This window comes from Zeus faber (genome assembly GCF_960531495.2).
Source record: "Zeus faber genome assembly, chromosome: 2".
Taxonomy (NCBI): Eukaryota; Metazoa; Chordata; class Actinopteri; order Zeiformes; family Zeidae; genus Zeus; species Zeus faber.
The window spans coordinates 2094431-2119111 of NC_137189.1; the positions used below are offsets into that span (position 1 = coordinate 2094431).

At 43.7% G+C, this 24681-nt stretch overlaps 1 protein-coding gene across 1 annotated transcript; it reads right to left on the reverse strand.

The window, feature by feature from the left end:
• Positions 1–1928: 1928 nt before the first annotated feature.
• Positions 1929–22401, reverse strand: LOC307247885 (putative ribonuclease ZC3H12C). The gene is made up of 6 exons (XM_080024022.1): positions 22317–22401; positions 11833–12716; positions 8685–8824; positions 7761–7995; positions 7519–7625; positions 1929–6520 (listed from the first exon to the last, which is right to left on the reverse strand). The coding sequence occupies exons 2-6, from the start codon at positions 12645–12647 to the stop codon at positions 4989–4991; spliced, it is 2829 nt and encodes a 942-aa protein (XP_079880148.1). The 5' UTR covers positions 12648–12716; positions 22317–22401; the 3' UTR covers positions 1929–4988.
• Positions 22402–24681: the final 2280 nt, after the last annotated feature.

A 24681-nucleotide genomic window follows, 5' to 3' on the forward strand; every position in this document is an offset into this window, starting at 1 on the left:
GAAATCACCAAGGTTCTTACCAGCGGTTGAGTGGCATATTGGGTCAGATACGGCCTGACTTTTCGGATGTTGAATAATGCGAAGCAGCACGACCAAGAGACGGCGGCAACATGGTCCAAGAATGTCAGTTGGTCATCGATCATGACACCTTGATTCCTTGCAGCCTTGGTAGGAACAAGAGATAGTCAATTTTGAAATCAATGTTGTGATAAATACCTTAAAATACCTTTTGCTGCCAAATTATTTTTGTATGATCATTGCACTTTCTATCAATGTTCTAGAGATTTTACCAAAGTGGGTATTGTAATGCTTCAATGTCTGAGTGAAATTAAGGACCATAATGCCACAGCCCACACCTTTGACATGAATATACCTGATGACACATTTTTCATGTCTGTTTTGGAAAATCCAGGCTGTTGCGAAACCTTGAAAAAAAAAACCTGGTCCCGATGACAATTACTGTCACTACAACACTTACAGGTACATCTCACAAAATTAGAATATCATGAAAAAGTTCAATATTTTTTGTCACTCATTTCAGAAAGTGAAACCCATATATTATTACAGAGTGAAATATGTCAAGCCTTTATTTCTTGAAATTTTGCTGATTGTGGCTATAGATAATGAAAACCCAAAATTCTGTGTCTCAGCAAATTAGAATATTACATAAGATCAATAAAAAAAAAAAGGATATTTTAAACAGAAGTGTCAGGCCGGAAATGGGTCCACTCCACATCTGACGCCCACTCTTCCTCCCTGGCTGGATCAAACAAGGCCTAAGAAATATATTTCCAGCATTTAACTCTTCCTGAACTTATTGCCATGCCTTTTGCATGAATTACTGCATCAATGCGGCGTGGCATGGAGGCGATCAGCCTGTGGCACTGCTCAGGTGTAATGGAAGCCCAGGTTGCTTTGATAGCAGCCTTCATGTCATCTGCATTGTTGGGTCTGGTGTCTCTCATTTTCCACTTGACAATACCCCATAGATCCTCTATGAGGTTTAGATCAGGCAAGTTTGCTGGCCAATCAAGCACAGTAACACCATGGTCATTGAACCAGCTTTTGGTACCTTTGGCAGTGTGGGCAGCTCCCAAGCCCTGCTGGAAAATCAGCATCTCCATAAAGCTTGTCAGCAGAAGGAAGCATGAAGTGCTCCAAAATTTCCTGTTAGATGGCTGTGTTGACTGTGGACTTCAGAAAACACAGTGGACCAACACCATGACAGCCCAAACCATCACTGACTGTGGAAACTTCACCCTGGACTTCAAGCAATGTGGATTCTGTGCCTCTCAACTTTTCCTCAGACTCTGGGACCTTGATTTCCAAATTACATGCAAAATGTACTTTCATCTGAAAAGAGGACTTTGGACCACTGAGCAACAGTCCACTTCTTTTTCTCCACAGCCCAGGTAAGACAGGCTCAGGAAACCTTTGCATGTGTTTTGAGTTAATTAGCTGATTAGGGTGTGACACCATGACTTTCCAATATTGTATTTTATATATAATATTCTAATTTTCTGAGACACTGAATTTCGGTTATTCATTATCTAGAGCCACAATCATCAAAATTTCAAGAAAAAGGCTTGAAATATTTCACTTTGCATAATGAATCTATTTAATATGGGTTTCACTTTCTGAAATGAGTGACAACATTTTTTAACTTTTTCATGATATTCTAATTTTATGAGATGTACCTGTATTTAGTCAAATACACTTGATTACTGAGCCAAATCTGTTACCGTTGGTTTCTCCACATATATTTTTTCTAAAACATGACAAGACAATATTACAAATCCCAAAATGTGTGTGCTGACTAGTCAACAGGGAAGAACAAACTTTAACACTGGCATGGTCCTTTAACCAAGTATGCATATTTAATTCGTAAAATATAGTAATAACCTTACTGGACACTAAGTTGCATCATAGTTGTTTTTAATGAACAATTGTTATGGAATACCTTACAACCATTTAGTTAGTGTCATTCTAAAGGAACACTATAGATAACATTTGAAGAAAATAAAGGAGGTTCATTCCCTACAAGTATTACTGGATCAATAAGTGTTGCAGTATCTAAGTAAATATAAGTGAGGTTTAGCTAAGTAAATATAAATTTTTGAAAATTAACATTAGTGCTGGGCAATATGTCGATATTGTGATAAGAGACTAGATTTAATTAATTTTGGTTATTGTAAATCATAATATAGTTACAGTAAATGTTGTCTTTAAGGCCGCATTACAGTAATTAAAGTGATGCTGTTTTCTGAACTTCAGAGACTGTTCTAGCCCACATAACTAATGATTGCATAATAAATATTTGTATGTACAGTAAATATCGCATGAAGGCACAAATAGTCATCCCCAAAATATCGTCGAGATGTCCATCGAAAAATGTGATATTTGATTTGTTAATATTGCCCAGCTCCCATTACCATTCTGCTGACGTTCCAAAACAACATGCCCTGCACTCTTAAATTTCCTCTGGTGAAATGATAAGCTAATCGTTAAGCATACAAAAATTGCGAGATACAAAATGACTAACCAATAAACAGTGGAATCCCCAATTGTACGTGGAGACCAAATTCATCATTGCGATTTAAACGGCATTGTTCGGCAATTAAAAAGCCAGTTAACACAACACTCCAAAAAGACAAACGCAGCTATGCAAAACAAAGGAACGTGCAGGAAAAAAATTAAATAAAATCTAAACATGCATAACAGTTAGCTGAACATAGTTCAGAGTATCAGATGTGTCATAAGCACAATGCCATGAAGAGGCATTACTTTGGGCCCACACTCTGATCCCACACCAGCACACAGTGCCAGGGGGACCGAGAGAAGGCGCTTCTTCAGTACACAAACAAAAGTTATTCTTTCCCCTCTCACCAACGCGAAGTGGTACTGTACTAGTTCACAGTTACACCACTTGTACAATCTGGTGCGTTGAATTTATAGAAAAGCTTTGTGGGCTTTATGTTGCTGGCTTGAGACAGACTTGTACAGTGAACATCTCCGAAGTAGCAAAGCATAGGCTGGGGTCTGCCTGATGAATTCACTCTTAAAATTAAGGTACACATATTTTTTTAAGAGAAAATTATAAATTGCTTTCTCATTCTAGATAAGAGCATTTAAGGTTTAAACTAGAAAAAAGAATTATAAAAATGATGACCCCAACCTTGCCATAAATATAACAGGGTGTTTGCAGGTATCATGGTTCAACTTTTAAAAAGACAAACACTTTTTAACAAAATGTAGGACTTGCTTTTTGGACAAATCATCTATCTTATTTAATTTAAGTATTGCATGTAAGTTTATATTTGGTACAGGGCAGAGGTAAGGAAATGGGGTAGGTTATGAACCATATGGATATATTGGTAGATGGCTTCTTTTACATCAGATAGTGCTATAATAATTCTAACCATTACTTGTATCCAAGGATAGGTCAGTGCAATGATTTAAACGTTTCTCATTTGGACAACAAAACAAAACAAAAAAAGAATCAGACAAAGTGTTTGTTGAAAAACCTCATTAATTCAAACTTATTATATAGATTAAACAGCTTTTGCTGCCTAATAAGATAATATTTTTTAAGGACCTGCAGACACCCTGTATACAATATTCAGCCTTTTATCCACTGAGGGTAAGGTTGTATGCACTACACGATTTGCTGCAAACCATAGTCGGCGCAATTTCCATCAAGCTTTTCAACACGAGCCAGCCTTGAACCCAGACCCAAATATAGAGGTGGAAATACCTAAACATAGTAGGTAGCGACCGTTCTTTGTTTCAGCTCATCACAAATTGAAAATAGTGGTCTCAAATCGTTTTCCACAAGATGAAACGTTGGAACGACCTCAACAGGAGCACTACCGTTGCCAATGTACTTTTACGTAGCAATACGTCACCATTGACAGATAAGTAATGCATCAACCAGTCTATGTACAGTACAGAATGTCAGCAATTTAGTTTGTGATACAATTTGTATCAAACAAAGGTGTGGTTTTTTCAGTTGAGCGGGGTTCCAACTGGCATCTGCAGTAGATGAATGGAAGACAGCTCAGAAGAGTGACCGGCTACTAAAGCCAAGAGGGGGGAGTCTATTAAATATATTTACAATACATACACAGGTCCTAAACTGCCGACGCTGAAGCGTTCTCCTCCGTCTGTAGCAGATACCAGAGCTGACTCGATATAGAGAGAGACCTTACTAAAACTAAGGTACACAGAACAGGGTCACCCCCATCTCTCCAGCTTCCACTGTGATCAAAATTCTGGCATCACCTTGGATGACACGACCATCAGTCCTGCATCCATTTTAATGCCATGCAGAAAAAATCCCCATCAACAGCGGCACAGGACACAGCCAGATTTGACGACTCGCGTTTGTTCCAAATTTTAGACTTGTGGACCTTGCGATGGCTGAATCAAACAATCTGCAGACTGTGAAAGTCTTCTGTTGTTTGCAAGCCGTCTGGCCACCATCGGACTTTCCCAAAATAATAAATATGGCATCGTTCCAAAGCGATAGAAGGGATATTTTACCCAGATCTGAGAGAAACAAGACGTATACTGCACGGGTCTTCATGTTCCCAGAAAGCACAAGTTGGTTAAAATGGTGGGAAAAATTGGATGAAATCCTCGATTAATGGTGTGCTGTTCTTGTTCAGTGATGGCTTTGGACAGCTCATCAAAAGAAAACTAGTGCCGAACAATGCCTAATCAAGTTCCAAATAAATTAAATAGATTTGAAAAGGACGACTGCTAATGTGAGGTGTATATCAAACTAAATGTCTGCGATTATCAACGTCATATATTTGGTCAAGATACTCTTTTAGGAGCTCCCTCCAACCATCACTCTCTGAAAATCAATTTCCCCCAAAACCTACTTGCTGATTGGTTGTCTACATTGACAGTTCCTCCTTCATCTCAATTACAGAGTGCAAGCCACTGAAGCATTGCTCGAGTAGTCAGTCTGCTATGCCCCTCCCTTAGTAGCCAGTCTGGGCTTTCTCGGCCAGTATAGCCGCTGCCAACTGCTGAGGGTCCATGATGTGGGGGCTCCTGGCCATCACCCGGCTCACCAGCTCCGAGGGGAAAATGTTGCACAGGTTGAAGTATGCCTTCTCCCGGGCGCCATCGTATTGACCGTGCGGCAGCGAATCCGCGCGGTGGGGCAGGTAGGAGGCAGCATGGGAGGACAGCAGCAGGTGAGAGGGTGGAGGGTAGGGTGTCAGGGAGGTGCTAGAGAGGTGGGGTTGGTGTGACTGAGGAGGCGGGCGGCTCAGGTAGTGCGTGGGGGAGGAGTGACGCTGCTGTGGGCCGTAGGACTCCTGCCTCCAGGGTGGGGCATGCCAGGTTGACTGGCAGGTGTCCGGTAGGCTCTGGAACACAGACTGCTCATACCTGGATGGCGGCGGCAGCTGCCTGTAGTACGAATCCCAGGTGGATAGAGCTTTCTGTCGGGGATGGGGGTTGGAGGCAGAAAGGTGCTTGTACAGGCGGGAGTCTGACACACTCTCTGCGTGGGTGGGGGCCAGGCAATGGCCTATTGGGGACCCTGGTGGTTGGGGGCTGCTCTGGGGAAGAGTGTAATAGTCTCCGGGGCAGCTAGAACGAGCAGTGAGGGGCTGGTGCTGCAGATGGGGTGGCAGTGGGTAAAGAGGACGCTTGGGAGGGTTGTCCGGGGGTTGATCGTGGCTGCAGCTCTGCCCACACGCAACGCCCAAGTGGTAGTTATGAACTGTCATGCTGGGCGGCATGCCATGTGGTATGCTGGTGTATTCTGTGGGGTGGAGCACACGAGGCTCATTATTGGCCACAGTGTGATGTGGATACAGATGCCCGTGGTGACCGTTATAAAGGAGGGGGTCTTCCAGCGCAGAGTCGGGAGGGAAGCCCGGGCACAACCGCTCACCGTACGAGTCACAGCTGCTGCCGCAACTCACGCTACTTTCACTGCCACACTCTGAGCCTGTTGAGCCCATGGATCCCGCAGAGCCCAGCCGCAGGTCTGTTTCGTTGGGGAAGCGGCGGGACGAAAGAGCAAGGCTCGAGAATGCCCGCGTCACAGAGAAGTAGCTTAGATCTGGCAACTCGCAGTGAAGGTAAAGCTCATGGCCGGGGGTCGGAAGAAGCCCATGGGGTGTGGTGGCTCTGGACAGCTGGTCCTGGGCCAGACCAGATGAGGGTCCGCCAGGGGACATGGTTACACCACTGCTGCTGCTACAGGGGCTGATCTGGTTTCCTTCCAATCGCCCTTTCGCCAACAGCTTCTCCTCGGCATCACTGTATGACAGAGCCCGGATGCTGGGGTCCGACTGCCTTTTAGGGGCTCCTTTTTGAGAATCAATCGTGCTGGCCGGCACACTGTGGCTCTTCACCAGCCCGGGGTCCCCCTGGTTCTTGGCAGTGACACAGGTCTTGGCGCTGGCACGCAGCTCATCTGCTACGGCGCGCTGGGGCTGTGTGCCTCTCTCAGGGTGGTAGTACTTACACTTGTGGCCATAAGTGCACTTCTTCCCTAGAAGAAGGAACATAACACCAGATGTTTTGGTTTGGTCACAAAGGCATTTGTGATGCATTGGCATCACAATAGTCGAGGCCATTAAGGAAACCATGCATTACATCAGATTAGTGTTTAGAGTTAGGTTGCACAATTAAAAAAGGACCAGGATTATGTACTACATCCCATGAAATATTGTAGCATGCAAAGTGTTTCGATTAACAATTACACAATAAGTGACCTTTAAAGTACAGATTGTTGGCTTTCGTTTGGGAGTATTTACATGAATATTGGTTTCATAATTATATAAAAGCAACCCTTTTACAGTCTGATCCCAGTCAGATTACCCCCGGGCCCCATGCCTCAGTACATGCCTCATACAGTCCCCTTTTTTTCGGGTAAGCCAAATAATTTGGACATAAGTTTTATGTTCTTCTGCCTAACTGTCCGAGGAGAAACTACTGTTAAACTTATTCACCCATATCTCCTCCATTTCTGGCTTGATAGTGAGGGCCAATAGCCCTTTTTAGACCTTGACTTCCTTTGACTTGCACTCATTTAGCCATCCATGTATCCTATGGTAGTAGCAGTTTACAGTGAGTGGTTTACAATTGAATCTAGTCTGCAGCTGAACTCCCATTGATAAATGATCCAAGAGGTTGTTTTATTGTCTTGGAAGAGTAATGGGGGTAAGTGAAAATATGGTGATACTCATGGGTGAGAGACTTCAGAGCATAAACATGATCAGTCCGAATACTTTGGGTTACCTGAAAGGGGGGGGGGGGGGGGCATGAAAAGGGTTCTTATTTCAAAGTTATGAAACCAATATTCATGAAAATTTAAGAAATCATGTCTCTTTTCATTTATGTTTGATATGATGATTGGTGGTTGTATTTTTGTATTATGGCTATTTACCAAATATTAAACCCTAATTTAGCCTGACACCAGACCTATATCTGTCCATGTCTGTCCAGTCCTTCGAATGGTCCTCAATATGAATGTGTTTGTGCTCTTACCATATGGGCAAGGCTGTTTCTTCTGTTCAGGCATGACGGGTCTTTTCCTCAGGAAGTTGTCCAGGCTGGGACCGTGACGACCAAGTGGATCGTCTGGGGGCATGAACCTAAGGTAGGAGGAAAGAAAAGGAGGCAGACTTGACTTTTTTTTGTCAACACATCACATCCATGAGGGTTCAATTTCAGTCCTCGTGTCCAGCCCAAATAATTTCACTAAATCAGACATTCCCCTCCCTCCTTACTTGTCGTTGACGAAGGAGTACATGAGCAGTCTCTCGTCGATGAACTTTTTCCACTCGGGCTTCTCACTGGCCAGGTCGCGGTAGTTGTCGTTTGAGACGATGATGCCGTCCGACTCATAGGCCAGCTTGACAATGAAACGGTCATCGTAGCAGACCACGCGCCGGCCCTGGACGCGCCGCGATGGCGTGAACACCAGGATTTTCTCCTTCTCCTGGCGCCGCAGGATGTCCTGGTCTGTGGAGATTTGGGGGTAGACGATTGCAGTGAATTTTAAGAGGCTGAAAAAGAATAGTTGAAAGCTAAATGAAAATTTCAAAAACTACTAAATAAAATTTACTGATCCCCCTATTGTTAGGTGTGGCGGACCAAGGGGCGTGGTCAAGCACCGGCTGCAGAGGACAGCACGGTTCTGTTTCGTGCGGCGCTGATTAGGCCGAAACGGCCTAGGCAAGGGAATGAGGCAGGGAGTTTTCTTAATGTTTGTGTGCCTTGCAGAGGGGATCGGCACACGGGCTCGTCAGCCGACCAGGAGCCAGGGAGCGGAATGCCATTTCTCCGGTGCCCAAAACCACCACCACCACCACCATTACCATCATCATTATTATTATTATTTATACTTCTGGCCTGCGAACCTTTTGTTCCTCAATATAATAAAAACTCTCGCCGTGTTGGCAACCCACGGCAAAAAGGACTCCGTCTCCCTACCTAAACCCCTACCTGTGGTTCGTGACACATTAGAATTTTTGGAGAATATTAGTGTGGGACCAATAATGAAAGAGGAATGATGATTGAAAAGAATTTGCTCAAGAATGATCATGATTCTTCATTGTTGGTTGCTAGTATAGAAGACTAAGGAACAGGAAAAGCATCCAAAGTTTGTCAGTGTGTGTTTTATCAAGGTTTCCCGCACCTCCAACACCCACCTGTTATTGGGGCGTCAGGGCGGGACTGTTCCTTCCTCCAGGCAGGCACAAACACTGTGACGTCATGGTGCCCGCGCTCCAGGAACCAATCGACGGCCAGCTGGATGCCCTGGCAGGAAAACACTTCTTTGTTGCCGTGGCTGCAGGTCACAACACAGAGGCAATGGGTGTTCAATTAGAATTTGGTTCAATGAGAGACACGCAGATGTAGGCTGATTTGTAACAATGCCTAAATTTCATGATATGAACAGAGATTTAAAAAAGACGTACAGAGCCCACCAACCTACAAACTTAGAATGGAACATATACTGGAATGTGCAGACGATAGGGGGGCAAGACCATGACAGAGGAAGTGTTCCCATTACACACTACTCTTGGTGTGTAAAATAAATAAGTTGACTCAAAACGTATTTCTTTTAAGTTTCGGGGTAAAATAAATAAATCTACAATAAAAGCACACTTCGTTTGGAAAAAAGATTGCTGCAGATTTTCCACCATTTTGCCGAATGAACAATGCACTCTTTACGTGCATTTGCGAATGTAGGCTAAAATAAAGAAATGAATCCTGATTAATTAGATATTCAGCTATAATAAAACACTAGAGAGCTGTGTGGCGTTACCCACATGTGATGGCAGTCTGACATAGCAAGATGATGACCAAACGGCGTCTGAAATGAAAACTCATTTAGCTGCACGGCTATGTGACAGGACAGGAGGCAGTTTACATTGCGGGCACAAAATAATCTCTATGATCGGCCTGCCTCGGAATTCTTAGAAAGAATTCTGGGAAAGCAAAACTCCTGCAGCCCCCACTACCACGTTCACACGCACACTCTGCTTCCTCTCCCACTCCGCCATGTGCACACCCACACTATTCTCCCTTTCCCATTTGGAAAACAGTACTGTTAGTTTTTTTTCCTTTTGTTTTGAATAGGCTATAAACAGTAAATTTTGTAGAACTTAAACAAAAAATTAATTTAAAAAAATTTAGATTTTACTTTTTAATGTTGACACAGAGAACCCGTCGACAGTCGGTCGATTAGTCGACACAATGGATGGAAGATATTTGAGTATTACAAACGTACTGTATGTGTAATACAGTACATGTATAATTAATTATTTAACACTGATATTGTCTGCATTGTCTCTGTAGTGCATTTATTTTTAATTTAAAAAATCTATCAACGAAATAAATGCCCACGGGTAATCAAAAAACGTATGAATTTAAAACAAATAATTATAAACAACATTATTAATAATAATAATCATAATAATAATAATAATAATAATAATAATGAACTGTGTCATATTGAAGTCTGGTCGGGAAATAGAGAGTCTCCGCCTTCCAGATGTGCTGGATTTATTATTTACATGTAAAGTATTTACACAAAAACATCCAGTTTTTACTTAATTAAGTCCCATAGCAACGGAAAGCAACGGCGAGATGTTGTGTTTCGGCATGGGACACAAAGGCAGGTACGTGCAGGGGGGGGGGGGGGTGCCTGAGCACCTGCCCCCTTATGTCCATGGTGCCCTTGATATGTGCTGCGTTTTTTTGAAGCATAAACAGGCATTGATGTAGCGGATTTCCACCACCGGGACGCCCACGATGGCGCCCATCAGGGCACCCATGATCTGCGCTCCACTGTTCATCACCCTGCCGCTCCGTTCCCTTATTGAACCAAAACTAAAAAGAACCGTGTTGTGCTGAATATTTGTGTTTCATACAAGTTAGGTAACACAAAAAAATGTATAGATAAAATCTAAAATAAAAAGACGCGAGGCGCACCGCTGTCTGGTGGACAAAGAAAACATCCACTCCAATTCTCTGAATTAGGTTAACATTTTGCCTCAAATGCATAGTACAGTGGTACCTTGATCTACGAGTGCACTAACATATGAGTTTTCTGAGTTACGAGTCGTCGTTCCGTCGATTTTTTGTATTGATTTCCGAGCCAAAATGTGAGTTACGAGTAGCGAGCTTCATGTACTAGTTGGTGTGGCCAGCGAATCCAGCCAGCATCCCGCGTCTCACTCTTTCATTTCACAGGAATACCTGACTGTGGAAGCATCTCTTTTGTGTTTTTTGCTCGCAATTTGTGCGTTTTGTGCAGTTATTTTGCAAAAAAAAATAAAAAATCTAACCATGGGTCCTAAGAAAGTAAGTGCTGAGAAGAAGCGGGTGATTAAATTAAAGCATGAAATCATAGAAAAACATGAGCGAGGTGTGCGTGTGATGGAATTGGCGAATTCTTTTAAGTTAAGCGAAAGTGAAGTGAAAAAAATTAAAATAAATTGTAGCAATTTAGTTCAGCAATAAAGTGTAGCAACAAACGAAAGCGACCGAAAAAGCACAAAACAAACTCCTCCAACCACCCTCCACCACCACCAGCATCTTCCGTTAGTCCAAGTCGTCCAGTTTATTTCTATACATTCTCTTTTATTATGTATTATTATGTTTTTATACAATATTTGTTATTTATAAATACATTTTTCTTATTTAAAAACACGTAACAAAAAAAAAATTGGGGTGGTTTTTGGGGGGCTGGAACGGATTAATGGCATTTCAATTAATTTCAATGGGGAAAATTGATTTGCTATACGAGCAGACTGAATTACGAGCTCTGTCTTGGAATGAATTAAACTCGTAAGTCAAAGTACCACTGTATTTCCAAAAACCACTCCTGCTATTTTCTTTCAAAAGCGGTCACGGAGGCTCTGCACTTGCTATCTTTAATGACCAAACTCCATAACAAACCGGAGCGAATGAGACGAGTGAAGACAGCGAGTGAGTGAGAGGAGATGGGGTTATGTGGGTGCTGCAGTGTGCCAACTTGCTGTCAAAGAAAAGAGAGAGCTTCAGAGTTTCAAATATTCAGAATCGATCGTATAGAAAAATCTATAATTTTGATAACACAAGTCTAGAGAGTTTTTTTCAGATAATCAGGCGATCAGATTATCTCAAAATGCGCAAATATCGGCCCAATTGAATGGTCCACCACTAGTCTACGGCCCTATCTTTATTGCAAAAACCCACCCAGTCAAATTCCTTGTAAGGGCAAATTAATTTGGCAAGTACTTACAATTCCTAATCGATTTAGGCACAAAGCCCCAAAACAGTAGCTACACAGCCCAACAGCCCACTCACCTCATGGCTACGTTACTTCCGTCCACCACCACTGGACGCAAATTGTCCTGGTCACTCAGGGAGTCTGCTGGGCAGGGTGAGTCTGGTCGCTGACCATCCAGCGAATCGGTACAACCGCAGGAGGGAGAGGAGGATGAGGTAGAGGCTGTGGATGATGCAGCCAGCAGCTCGCCCTCTGACTTGGTGCCCAATTTGACTAGTTCTCCCAGTATGTCGTTGATGAGGGTGTCAGGCCCCAGCTTGGACAGCACCAGGCGTACCGTCTCCTCGGAGTATCCCAGTTTCAGGGCAAAGTCCACCTTGGCCTGGTACTCCTTCATGCTGGACTGGGTGGCGGAGGCATCTCCAGGCTGGGCCTCAGATACTGGCTCTGTCGCATTGGAGGTAGTCAGGGCATTGGGTGGGTGCTTACATGAGGAATCTGAGCAGATATCCCATTCAGACTGCGGTGGAGAAAGAACAGGGGGTTCAGGTGGTCCCTCCGTGCCCAAGTCCACGCACTGTGTCCGGCAGAGCGGCTGGTGGGCATTCTTTGTGAGAATTGACCCTCCCTCGTTGCCGCCTGATGTGGCGACAGTCGCGTCAGAGGCCGTGTCGATCTCTCCATCAGAACTGCTGGTGTCCTCTGCCTCCCCAGGAGAAGGGGAGCGGGTGGTGCTGCTGTTACAGGAGCCCTCCCCATGCTCCTCCATAGCAGGAAGCCCAGCGGCACAGCCAGCCTGCCGGTTGGCCCCCTCTACGTGGAGGTACTCCAAATCCTGGTCCAGGTTGAGGATGTGGCCTGCTCCATTCTCTGCATGGTCCTTCAGGCCCATGGGTCTGTCACAGGCATCCAGCGCACTGGGCTGACTGTGGCCCACTCACAAAGATTGACTCATAGATGCCTAGAGAGAGAGGATGGATAGTGGAGGAGAGGATGGAGGGAAGGGGGATTTTTCAATGACTATAGCCAAACTATTAGCTTTGATTGCAACTTCCCAGATTGGTATTTTTCCTATATGAAAAAATATTTACACAATTTACTGAAATTTTATAATGTCATTTTATTTAATATTAAGGAAAGGTGATAGTCAAATATATCATTAGAAGCAGCTATCTGCCATTTCACTCTGCACGCATCAGTCAAATGATCAATACCTCCTGTGCCAGTTCAACCCTTATGAAAGGTTTGAAATATAGTTAAGGATTAACTGTATGACAGAAAGGGAAGTATGAGAGAACAAAAACACATTGTGCAAAAAGCTCAGAAAGCCATTTAGTCAAATTAGTGAGAATTTGCATTGAGCCATGTCGGTATTTGCCACACCTGAGCAGCTCTGACGGCAACTTTGTCACCTTAGTTAAATCGAACCTTTCCCCAGGCGGTTTCGAGCAAGTTTTGGTCCTGAGTGGAAGTTGTTTACACCGGCAGCAAGCGGTTGTCTCAGGCAACTTGAAGACTCTGGTGAGGCGCCGACTAGCTGGGACAAAAGAGCGCTCTCTCCTATGCACCCCAACCCTAATTAATGTACCCCCAGCTTTCTTTCAAGCATGGCCCCAATGAACTTGCACAGAGCCACGCCACATCGAATTAATGGGAGAGCAAGGTGTTTAATAAAAAAAAGAAAAAGCAGGCAAACGTTGGGCCGTGGGCTGACCCACACCCCCACCCTACTCCCACGTGAATTCTACCTGAAAATGTAGGAATCATAAGGTTCCTCCCCACAGGGGTGAGAAGAGTCACTCGTTTCAGCAGGGGTGTTCTATTAAAGGAGATGAGGCATGGGACACAGGGGGGTAATCTGACTGGGATCAGAGATTTAGGGCCAAATCCCTGAAGAAAGTGCTGTGAAAGATAGGGATTTCGAAAAATGTAATAGCTTCAGCTGAGCTTAAAAATTTTAGTTTAGGATACAATAATAAATACATTTTATTTGTATAGTGCTTTTCACAATGCTTAAAAAGACACTTTACATTAAAATGACATTGACTAAAACAATGCATAAATACAATTTTTCACTGTAGTGAAAGAGACTAATATACGAGAATCAATTAATTTTTTTTCCCAATGACTTTAGTCTGAGTTTCAGCTAGAAACCCAGGAGGGACAAAATTAACAAGTTTGCTCATTAAGTCAAGTGTCAACCCAATCACCAGAATGCACGTTATCTTGATAAAATGAGTTGAGCTGGGTCTGCCTGCGTGTGGTGGGGGTGGTGGTGGGGGTTGCAGAGGGGTGAGGTTGGGGGTGGGCTCAGTGGGTTCGCATTTTATGAAAAAAGGGCTGCCTAGCAACATGGCCAGGCTACCGTTGCTAAGCTACATCTGTTAAAAGCACCCCCACACCCACAACCCCCTTCTTCCTCGAAATGCCAAGACCATGGCGGTGGTGTTTGACGTGCACACACACGCACGGCTGAGGGAATAAACAAAAACACATACTACAGAAAATAAAATAAAAAAAATCACTACCTACATACAACTACTTCAAACACTTTCACGTCAACACAGTCTTGCAGTGGCACATTTGCACACAAGGACACCGATGAAAACCCATTAAACACACAATAAATGACTGTTCAATAAACAGCTGTGTTCTGATGGGAACGTAGGAAGGATAAGCCTTTTTAGTTTATGAGAATTGAGCAAGGAACAGCATTATACAAAACATTGTTCAGGCCTACAACAACAGAATACTGTTGCATGCTGGACTGCACAATACAGGTTTGCTAATTTATTTCAGTTACCACCAACGTGCAATCACCTGGCTTACTTGATCCAACCTTCACATTCGGATTGGATATATTAGTATCTTTTAAATATCAGGAGAGCTCCATACAATATTTGGGGGCTTTGCCTTGACGGAGGCTGTAATGAATATGTAACTGTTTTGTGTGTTGGGAGGGCTTAGTGTGGAAACATGGGGGGCTGACAGATGTCTGCTGGGCAGCACATGCAACTGGTACTGCCTTAACAGTCCCGCCACCACGGAGGTACAGCCCCTACAATTAAGTTTAAGGATCCGTAGAGAAAAAAGGCAGTTCAGGTACTCCTCACTTAACAACCTACCTGTTTAACGACCGTTCGGACTTAAGACCAGTTTTCCAACCAGTTGGTATTGTACGCTGCATACAATACCGCGGAGTATTGTATGCAGCGCGGTGTCTCAGCGTCAAGCATCTCATCGCATACACCCTATCTCAGTCTCATTCCCGCAGTTGGTCAGTATTCATTACACTCGCGTTCGCAATCTCAGGGTCCTAGCTTACTGACCAATTCGCTTAACGACCTGGTCGTAGGAACGGTTAAGTGAGGAGTACCTGTATTGTTCTATCCCTAGTCTAAACTAATACCCTAACTTTGTGACTTGCACCACTTCTGGAATGAATGATTGAAATTTGACTTTCACAAGAACATATGATTTGACCAAAACTTTAATAAGATAGTCACCCAAGTAAATATATAAGTAGAGTCATATTTGTGCGAATTTCCATCAAGCAACACCCATCAGTGCCATTTCAGTATAGACTTCTAGGATCATAGGATATAATCAAATAGGGTTGGGCATTATTGACTACTGGTGCTTTCATAAGATATTCAGATGCTTAATAGATAAAGAGAGGGAGCGAGAGAGAAAGAGAGAGAGAGAAAGATACATAGCAAGAGCGAGAGAGGAGAGACAGATAAATAAAACAAATATAGATGTCTTGTCTCATATCACAATATCGATAGATCGCCCTGCCTTACAATGAAATGCAATCCATTCATTTCCTCGAGTGTAACTTCCGATTTTAAAAAGGCACAAGGTAACAATTAAAGACAATTATAGTATTTGTACAGCTGACTATGTTAACTTGCGACTTAAAGCATACCCAGAGTGGCGGGTATGCTAAAGTAAAATACATATACATATACATAATACTGCATAGTAACAGTATTATGTACACCAAATGTAGTCGTTCTTCCAGACATCACTTTGACAGTCACATCTTATGGATGCCTTGGATCAATATTATGGCTCTGGCTTAGCGAGATAGAGTTATGTAATTTGTCTCTCCTCACTAATGGAGTTATTCGTAGTGGCAAATTTCCCAACTGCAGTAAATTGGACATACTTACCCCCGATGTCAGGACCTGGTTCGCTGTTTAACAGACAAAGTAGAAATGACAGGGTGATGGAGGCAAACTAGCTCATTCCAGCGTATTTAAATCCACAGAACATGCTTTGTTGGAATTTTTACGCTAAAAATATTGTGCAAGTCTGTCAAAATTCTCCCTGGAGCCTCTCAACAACAAAATCCGAAGAATGATATTTTTCCTGAACAAATATATGTAGGACATACGGCTCTTGAGGGCCTTGGTCCCTCGTCCCTCAGTGTCAGTGTGTTGCCATAGCCCTTTTATTTATTTTTTTTACCTCAGATGCAGACGATTTGGACGATGAGGAGCACAACAGATGGGACAACAATGTCAACCATACCCCAGCAAGAGTGGCTGCCCTTGTCCAATAGGAGTGCAGCACACTCACAATGGAACGCACATAGATAGGCATGCTTTGGAAGCGGGTGGGGGGATCCACCCAGACGCGCGCGCGCGCCCCTGCATGGTCGATGGATCAACGAGGGCTGGGCAGCAGAACAATAGAGCCACACAATGGGAAGCTGGGGTGGGCAGCTGCTGGGTGAGGGGCTGGGGCTTTACGGGCCCTGGGGCAGCAATGGAGAACGCGTGGCTATGGAGAACTGTAGTCAGTCTACGCCCTTTGTCTTGGACTGGGGTGTGGGGAGGGGTGACGGTCAAACGGAAAAGAAAGGGCCAAGGTGCGCTGAAAGTTTTGCCTGGCCTTCAAGAGTGCATGAGGAAAGGGGAGAGAGCGGCTGGACTAAAAGGCAAGTGGGATAAATGTGGGTTGGGGGGAAAAGATCAAAACGTATTATGTCCAAATGAGTACGAGGACATTATTACAGCACCATTAAGGGCAGATCACTTGGAAGCTTAATGCTGGGGTTCTCCTATTCTTTATGCCACAACGCAGGCTTTTGCTATGTTAGAAACAGAACAAATGACCATTAGACATCTAACAAGAAATAAAGCAGCAAGGAATTGGAGTGCAGATATACGCATGACACCTAGGGTAAGAACCATATTTTGCATCAGGGTACAAAGGAAGTCAACAGGATGTAGAAAAAAAATAGAGCAAACATCTCACCCTACATGTGCGCATTAAAGTGTAAATCCATATTACCATCTGTGTTGGGCGGATTGCGCTGCACAGAATTCCATTCAGAGCTGTCTTTTTCAAAATTCAGGTTTACTCTCGTCTTCACTCTAAGACAGCTCTAATTTATGCCTTCTTTGAAAGATGGATTTTTCTTTTCTTGGTCACTTGAGAGGTGGTGAGGACATTCCAGCTGCCTCACTTCTCGTGCGTGCCTGACATTTGCATCCTTGTCAGCAACGGCGGACCCTGCCACCAACAATGGGAACAGCATATAGAGGAGCATACGCATAACAGCAATACTCGTCTGAACGTCTGTTTTGTATAAATTGCCAGAGTTAAAAAAAGTAAAAAACAGTCAAATAGGGGAATATTCCTAAACAAATAAAAACAATATAAAACAAATTTCACCACTTTAAAAATTACGTCACTTTGTTGTATAATGCCCAAAAGGTGACAACAGTTGACTGTAGGCTGGTTTTAAGACAAACTTACATTATAGTCACTCATATCTGTCTTAGTGTATTTCATCAAAAGAACCCCAATTTTGCAAATTTCAAAATTACAGGCAACTTATTGTCAACAGAAATTAAAGCAATTACAAGATTTACATGATCAAGAAGAAATGGTTCAGATGTTATAAAAGGCTTACCCGTAGAGCACGCCTGACCTAAATATTCAAATATTCATTCATTCATTCATTAAAGTGAACTGGTTAAAGCAGACAGCTTGCTGCTATGGAAGAGGACAACTTCAGAGAGAAAGAGGCAGCTGACCCACTGCAAGGCACACCAGTGAAATCCAATACAAGCTCCAATGGGCTTCAGCTGACAAAGAGCAAATACACGCTGAAGACCATCTGTCGTAGTAAACAGGTGGGCACCTCAAACAACTGTCTGAGCAGCTACTACAAAATATTTTTCCTTTCTAAGACGGCAAGATAATGAGGGCATAAGTTGACGTTGTTATGAGCTCAAATTTCAAGACATTTTCTGATTAGTCCCCTTACAAGTGAACATAAATAATAACTTTGACAGTCAAATCATGCTTCAAATAAATCTTAGTATACATTGCCACACTATGGATAGGGGTGTGTGTGTATGTATATATATAGGTTTTAACACACACACACACACACACACACACACACACACACACACACACACACACACACACACACACACACACACACACACACACACACACACACACACACACACACACACACACACACACACACACACCTTTCGGGTGAAATTTATGGAAAATGTAAAAAGTTCACGCTACAGTGATATATCATGAAAGTAGGGCATTTAAGTAGAAGCATGCAATGGTGATTTCCTCATCTCAAATAATTTATTGAAATAAAAGCCAACAACAGTGGTGGGTATACCACAACAAAAAATGTCAATGTCTCAATAACTTGTCATGTGCCCTTGACAACGACGTCTCATGCTGTTCACAAGTCGACTTAATGTCTGCTGAGGCATGGCACCCCACTCTTCATGAAGGGCGGCCCTCAGGTCATTGAGGTTCTGGGGCACAGAGTTACGAGCCTCTACACGGCGACTCAGCTGATCCCATAGGTTTTCTATGGGACTCAGGTCTGGAGAAAGTGCAGGCCACTCCATTTGAGGTACCCCAGTCTCCAGCAGTTGTTCCCTAATGATGTGACCTCGATGAGCTGGAGCATTGTCGTCCATGAAGATGAAATTAGGCCTGTGTTGTTCATGCAGGGGCACAATGACTGGATTAATGTTGTTATTCAGGTAGTATGGGCTTGTCACTGTACCATTCACAAAGTGTAGGGCAGTTCTGTATTGACTAGACACACCTGCCCACAACACCAACACCACAGGCTCGTCTGGTGACAACAGTGGCTGATGCACAGCGCTCTCCTTGACGTGTCCAACATCGTTGGCGGCCGTCATTTCTGCTCAACATGAATCGACTTTCATCAGAGAACAGCACTGAGGCCCACTGGTCCCTCGTCCAGCGTAAATGCTCCCTGACCCGTGCAAGACGATGATGCCTGGTGGTCTCGGTCTCGGTCTCTCTCTCTCTCTCTCTCTCTCTCTCTCTCTCTCTCTCTCTCTCTCTCTCTCTCTCTCTCTCTCTCTCTCTCTCTCTCTCTCTCTCTCTCTCTCTCTCTCTCTCTCTCTCTCTCTCTCTCTCTCTCTCTCTCTCTCTCTCTCTCTCTCTCTCTCTCTCTCTCAATAAATACATCGACACTAAAAACACACTGTATTCGAGGGATTGAACCTTTAATACCGGAGAACGGCTCGCAAGTTACACGCAACTTGCGATCCATGGGCGTACACTTAACATGCGTGCGGAAAGGATCTCCTGTTCGCCAGTCAGTCAGTGCAATGCATGGAGAAGGGGTGTTTGGGGAGAGTCACGGAGAAAGTGTCCCAATTACGCACGGTTTTGTTCCATATGCACTTGTTCTGTTCCATAAGCAGACGAAAAATAAAATAACATACATCTAAAATAAAAACACGCAGTTTTGGTTTTGGCCTGCCAATCGCGGGCACTCCATCGCTGGCACGCGCATTGTCAGTGCCATCGGAGCTGCAACTTAATCAACATCCGCCACCATGTCCAAATCCTCCATCAGCTTCCTTTCTGTTGCACCGCTGCACACAAAAGTCCACATATTGTAAATCCTCTCTGTGCGCAAGTGAATGAGCTTCGTTCGTTGCCCCCTGTGGTCCCACGGATGGACCGACGATTGGACAGACGGGGGGGGGGGGGGGGGCTTGTGATTCTAGAAAATCCCACAGATGCTCGATCAGATCGGACCCTAACCCGGCCATCCACATTATGTAGAAGAAAACATGATTCATCAGACCAGGACTCCTTCCTCCATTGCACCATGGTCCAGTTATGATGCTCAGTGCGCATTGTAAGCACTTTTGGTGGTGGATAGGGGTCAGCATGGGCACTCGGACCAGTCTGAGGCTATGCAGCCCCATACACAGCAAGCTGCGATGCACTGTGTGTTCTGACACCTTCCATCATAGCCAGCATTCATTTTCTTCAGCAATTTGTGCTACAGTAGCTGGCAACGTGCATCAATGAGCCCATGAGCGGCCATTGACCCTGTCGCCAGTTCACTGGTTGTCCTTCCTTGGACCACTTTTGGTAGGTACTAACAACTGGATACTGGGAACACCCCACAAGGGCAGCTGTTTTGGTGATGCTTTGACCCAGTTGTCTAGCCATCACAATTGGGCCCTTGTCAAAGTCGCTCAGATCCTTACGCTCGTCCATTTTTCCTGCTTCCTCACACATCACCTTCAAGAACTGACTGTTCACTTGCTGCCTAATATATCCCACATCTTGACAAGTGCCATTGCAAAGAGAAGAGCAATGTTATTCACTTATCCTGTCAGTGGTTTAAATGCTGTGGCTGATCTGTGAAGACCAAGTACACCTCTTCATGGCAACGATATTTGCTGATGGCAGTGGCCTCGTTCAGCATAACAATGTGCCCGGCCACACTGCAAAAATGGTTCAGGAATGGTTGAGGAACATGCCAAAGAGCTCAAGGTGTTGACTTGGCCTCCAAATTCCCCAGATCTCAATCCGATCAAGCATCTGTGCTTGATCGGCGACTCCAGCTCCAATTGGCCCTGATGGAAAAAGGACACGCTAATTTTGGCCCCTTTACCAGCTAGATGCAACACGCGTTTAAGTTCCGGACGGAATATCCATGTATCATTTGATTGTTTCATATCCGATATAGAATTCAAAATCAAAAGTTAATGACTTTTTTTCCTGCATGTGGGACCATGCAATGTTTTGAGTGTGGGGGCCACAGCCGAGAAGCCCCATGCTCCCAGCCAAGCTCCAAGCCACTCAAGCACCACCCCAAGCCACTCAAGCACCACCCCAAGCCAATCTCGGAACTGGAGAAGCATCTCCGCTCCCTGCTGCCGAAGGACCGCACATCGAACACGGGTGCAGGCATAGATACTCAATGCTGCTTCTGCTGTAGTGTTGGGTATTTCACGAACAATCCGATCATTTTAAACGGCTCTTTTGTAGGAACGAAGTGAACCGAGTCTCACTGGGCCATGAGCATTTTGTGTTTTAGAGTTTTATGTCATTGTTTGTTTAAGTTGCTTTTCTCCCTCCTAATCACACTGGAACGACACGCCCCTTCTCCGGAGTGTTCATGACGTCAAATGTGAGGCACCAGAAAAAAAGCGGCATTTCTCCTGGCAATGGGAAAGGTGTCAATTGCCTATTTTTAGCAGGTTGACCCGGATTTAAAAAACCCAGATCAACCCTTTAATTTTGGTGTGAAAACGGTATAATTGTATTTGTATTTGTATTAACACAAAAAATATTTCTTCACTAGTTTGACCCTTTTTTTTTTTTTTGCTCCTTGGAAAAGTGTTTGCTTGTATTTTAAGTCTGGTTTCTTGGTTTGCCCTCGTCACTCACAATAATCTGCCTAGTCACTAATCTAGACACAAATACAATCTGCAATATTCCAGCAATTCATGCAATATTCCATGCACATCTTTGCACATATCCTTGCTATCTTTTCCTTTTCCAATTTCGATTGTCATTACCTTTACCTTCTGTCTACTTTGTTTTGAACTGATTTTGCCCTTTTATCATTTCACTGCACCATACTTGTACAATGCATTATTATGCAAACTTGTACATTTTCCTATTTTGGGGTTAGGGGAGAATGAATTGTTGATAGAGGGTTTACTGTATATTGCCAAATCCTTATATTTTTCAGTTAAGTATTAGGTTTATTGTGTATTGCCACATTTTCAATTTATTTGCCCACGGTTATGATGTGAGCTGTTATAACACTGCATTGAAAGTACTCGGTTCAAATATATGACGGTTCAACTTTGTTATTTAATATCAGGCTATTTCTGGGAAATACACTATTAACTAAATTACTTTTCAATAACTTCCTCAAACACAAATACACCACTAAGACAATTTTGCACAAACAAAACAACACTTAACTGGACGAAGCCCAGGGCCTCCTTCACCCAAACACACACAGGTGTAACAATATTCCCAGGATTTCTCCACACATGTTAATGTAAATTGTGAAAAGATTAGAGGGCTGCGTCCCATCAGTGTGAAAGCCATAAACTCTACACAGTGTGTGTTCGGGAGCAACGCAGGGGCGTGAACCGCCGGGGACCTGAACGCCAAGGCGGACCCGCACTGTCACGACCTCCGTCCAGCATCCACAAAATACAACCCCGGCTTCCCGGGAGAACATGTGGAGTTTCGATGTACTTACGACATCTGGGCACATCGCCGCAGAAGTGAAGAAACAAGTGGGTTTGACCAAACGCTCCCGAACACACGACCGACGCAAAACATCCGGCCGGACTGCAGCGTGACCTCACCGAGTAGCGGGAAGTTAACGACAATGACATCACTTCCGATATTTTGTTTAGAAAGTAAGAGTTTCGAGGCAGCCATAATTACAAATGTATTGTTTATTTGATTGACCGAGCCGCTGTATAATATTTTTAAATACATTTGAATCAACCAAATTCTCTCTCTCTCTCGCGCTATATATATATATATATATATAGTCATTGCTCTATTGTAGGCAATTGAACACGACACATTTAGGAGAAAAAAAATTAGTAATGATTTAATTAAAAATAAATGTGGTTTTTTTTTCCAAAAGCACCTAAAATTGCTGGTTAAAATGCTATCTTAAGGTCATGCTTAAGACACTGTATTAAAATGAGAATCCAGAGAAAGGTAGAACAAAAATAAAAACCACTTGTTTTTTGGAGTGCTAAAAAAAGTTAATTATAAAAAATATCAACAATTTTAAAATAGAACATAATAGACAAAAAAAAAAAGCACTCGACGAAAAGAAAAGTACAGCATAAAAATAAGGCACTCCACAAGTAGCAGCTTCAATAATGAGCACTTTCCTTTTTATTTCGGGTCTAAACCGAGACTTTTACTGTGAAATTGTTGCCTATAAAGGGAGTCGGCGGACAGCGATCCGGGACCATGGGCAGGAGCCACAGCGCCACCCTGTGGTTATTTGCACGAATAAACAGTTTACGTAAAATTCGCCGCACAAAACGCGCAGAGGACTTGTGCAGTGTTTTTGTTATTGCAGAGTTGGACCATTTCACTTCAGAAATACTTTATCATTCGCAGTGTATTTAAGTCCTGTTGTTAGCCATTCTGTAACACTTTTATTTCAAATGTTTACTGATACTGATATGTATAAATAATAGATTTACCAGATGTTGAGATTTTCATTGGGAGGGACAAGGATGGACAGGATTAAGAATGAGTACATTAGAGGGACAGCCTAGCTTGGACAGTTTGGTGAAAAAGTGAGAGAGGCCAGATTGAGATGGTTTGGACACGTGTGTAGGGGAGAGGGGGAGTTACATTGGGAGAAGGATGCTGAGGATGGAGCTGCCAGGCAAGAGGAAAAGAGGAAGGCCAAGGAGAAGGTTTATGGATGTGGTGAGGGAGGACATGCAAGCGGTTGGTGTAGTGGAGGAAGATGCACAGAACAAAAGGTATTGGAGGCAGATGATCAGCTGTGGCGACCCCTAACGGGAACAGCCGAAAGAAGAAGAAATGTATAAAGAAAAGATCATCGCTTATTGACTAATAGCTTTCAGAAACCACATTTAGTCCTTCAAATTTGTTTTGCCACAATAGCTAATAATTTAGCAACTGGGATAAATACATTTTGGGCTGCCAAAACAGGTGACCCTTCGAGGTATGGACTCACAAGACCTCTGAAGGTGTGTTGTGGTATCTGGTACTAAAACATTATCAGCAGAGCATGTTGTTCCAGCACATCTCACAGATGCTCGATAGGATTGGACCCTAACCCCAGCCATCCACATGATGTAGAAGAAAACGTGATTTATCAGACCAAGCCACCTTCTTCCATTGGTCCACGGTCCAGTTCTGCCGCTCACGTGTCCATTGTAGGTGCTTTCGGTGGTGGACAGAGGTCAGCATCTGACCTCTCTGCGGCCCATATCCAGCAAGCTGCGATGCACTGTGTGTTCTGACACCTATCCATCATAGCCAGCATTGACTTTTTTATCAATTTGTTCTACAGCAGCTCTTCTGTGGGATTGGACAAGATGGGCTGGACTTCGTTCCCCACACGCATCAATAAGCCCATAGGCCCATGACCCTGTTGCTGGTTATCCTTCCTTGGGTCACATTTGGTAGGTACTAACCATTGCATACCGGGAACACCCCACACATCTGTCATTTTGATGACGCTGACCCCGTCATCTAGGCATTACAATTTGGCCCTTGTCAAAGTTGCTCAGATCCCTACGCTTGCCCATAGTTCCTGCTTTCAACACATCAACTTCAAGAACCGACTCTTCACTTGCTGCCTAATATATCCCACCTCTTGACAGGAGCCATGGTAACGAGATGATCAATGTTACTCACTTCTCCTGTCAGTGGTTTTACCGCTGTGGCTGATCAGTGCACACACACACACACACACACACACACACACAAACACAGCTCCCCAAATCAAGATGTAGATTCAATTAACAATAAAAAAATAATAACAAAATAACAATTTGGTATTTTCACTAAGTATGGAAAAAATTACACTACACTGTAAATTACTTAAGGTTTTA

What these genes read in the sequence shown, in the direction of transcription:
- LOC307247885 (XM_080024022.1), bottom strand. Translation starts at nt 12,647, where the DNA reads ATGGGCCTGAAGGACCATGCAGAGAATGGAGCAGGCCACATCCTCAAC. An exon ending in CCCTGACGCCCCAATAACAG is followed by an intron (nt 7,996 to 8,684) that starts GTGGGTGTTGGA and finishes AAATCTCCACAG; the next exon opens with ACCAGGACATCCTGCGGCGC. An exon ending in TACTCCTTCGTCAACGACAA is followed by an intron (nt 7,626 to 7,760) that starts GTAAGGAGGGAG and finishes CTCCTACCTTAG; the next exon opens with GTTCATGCCCCCAGACGATC.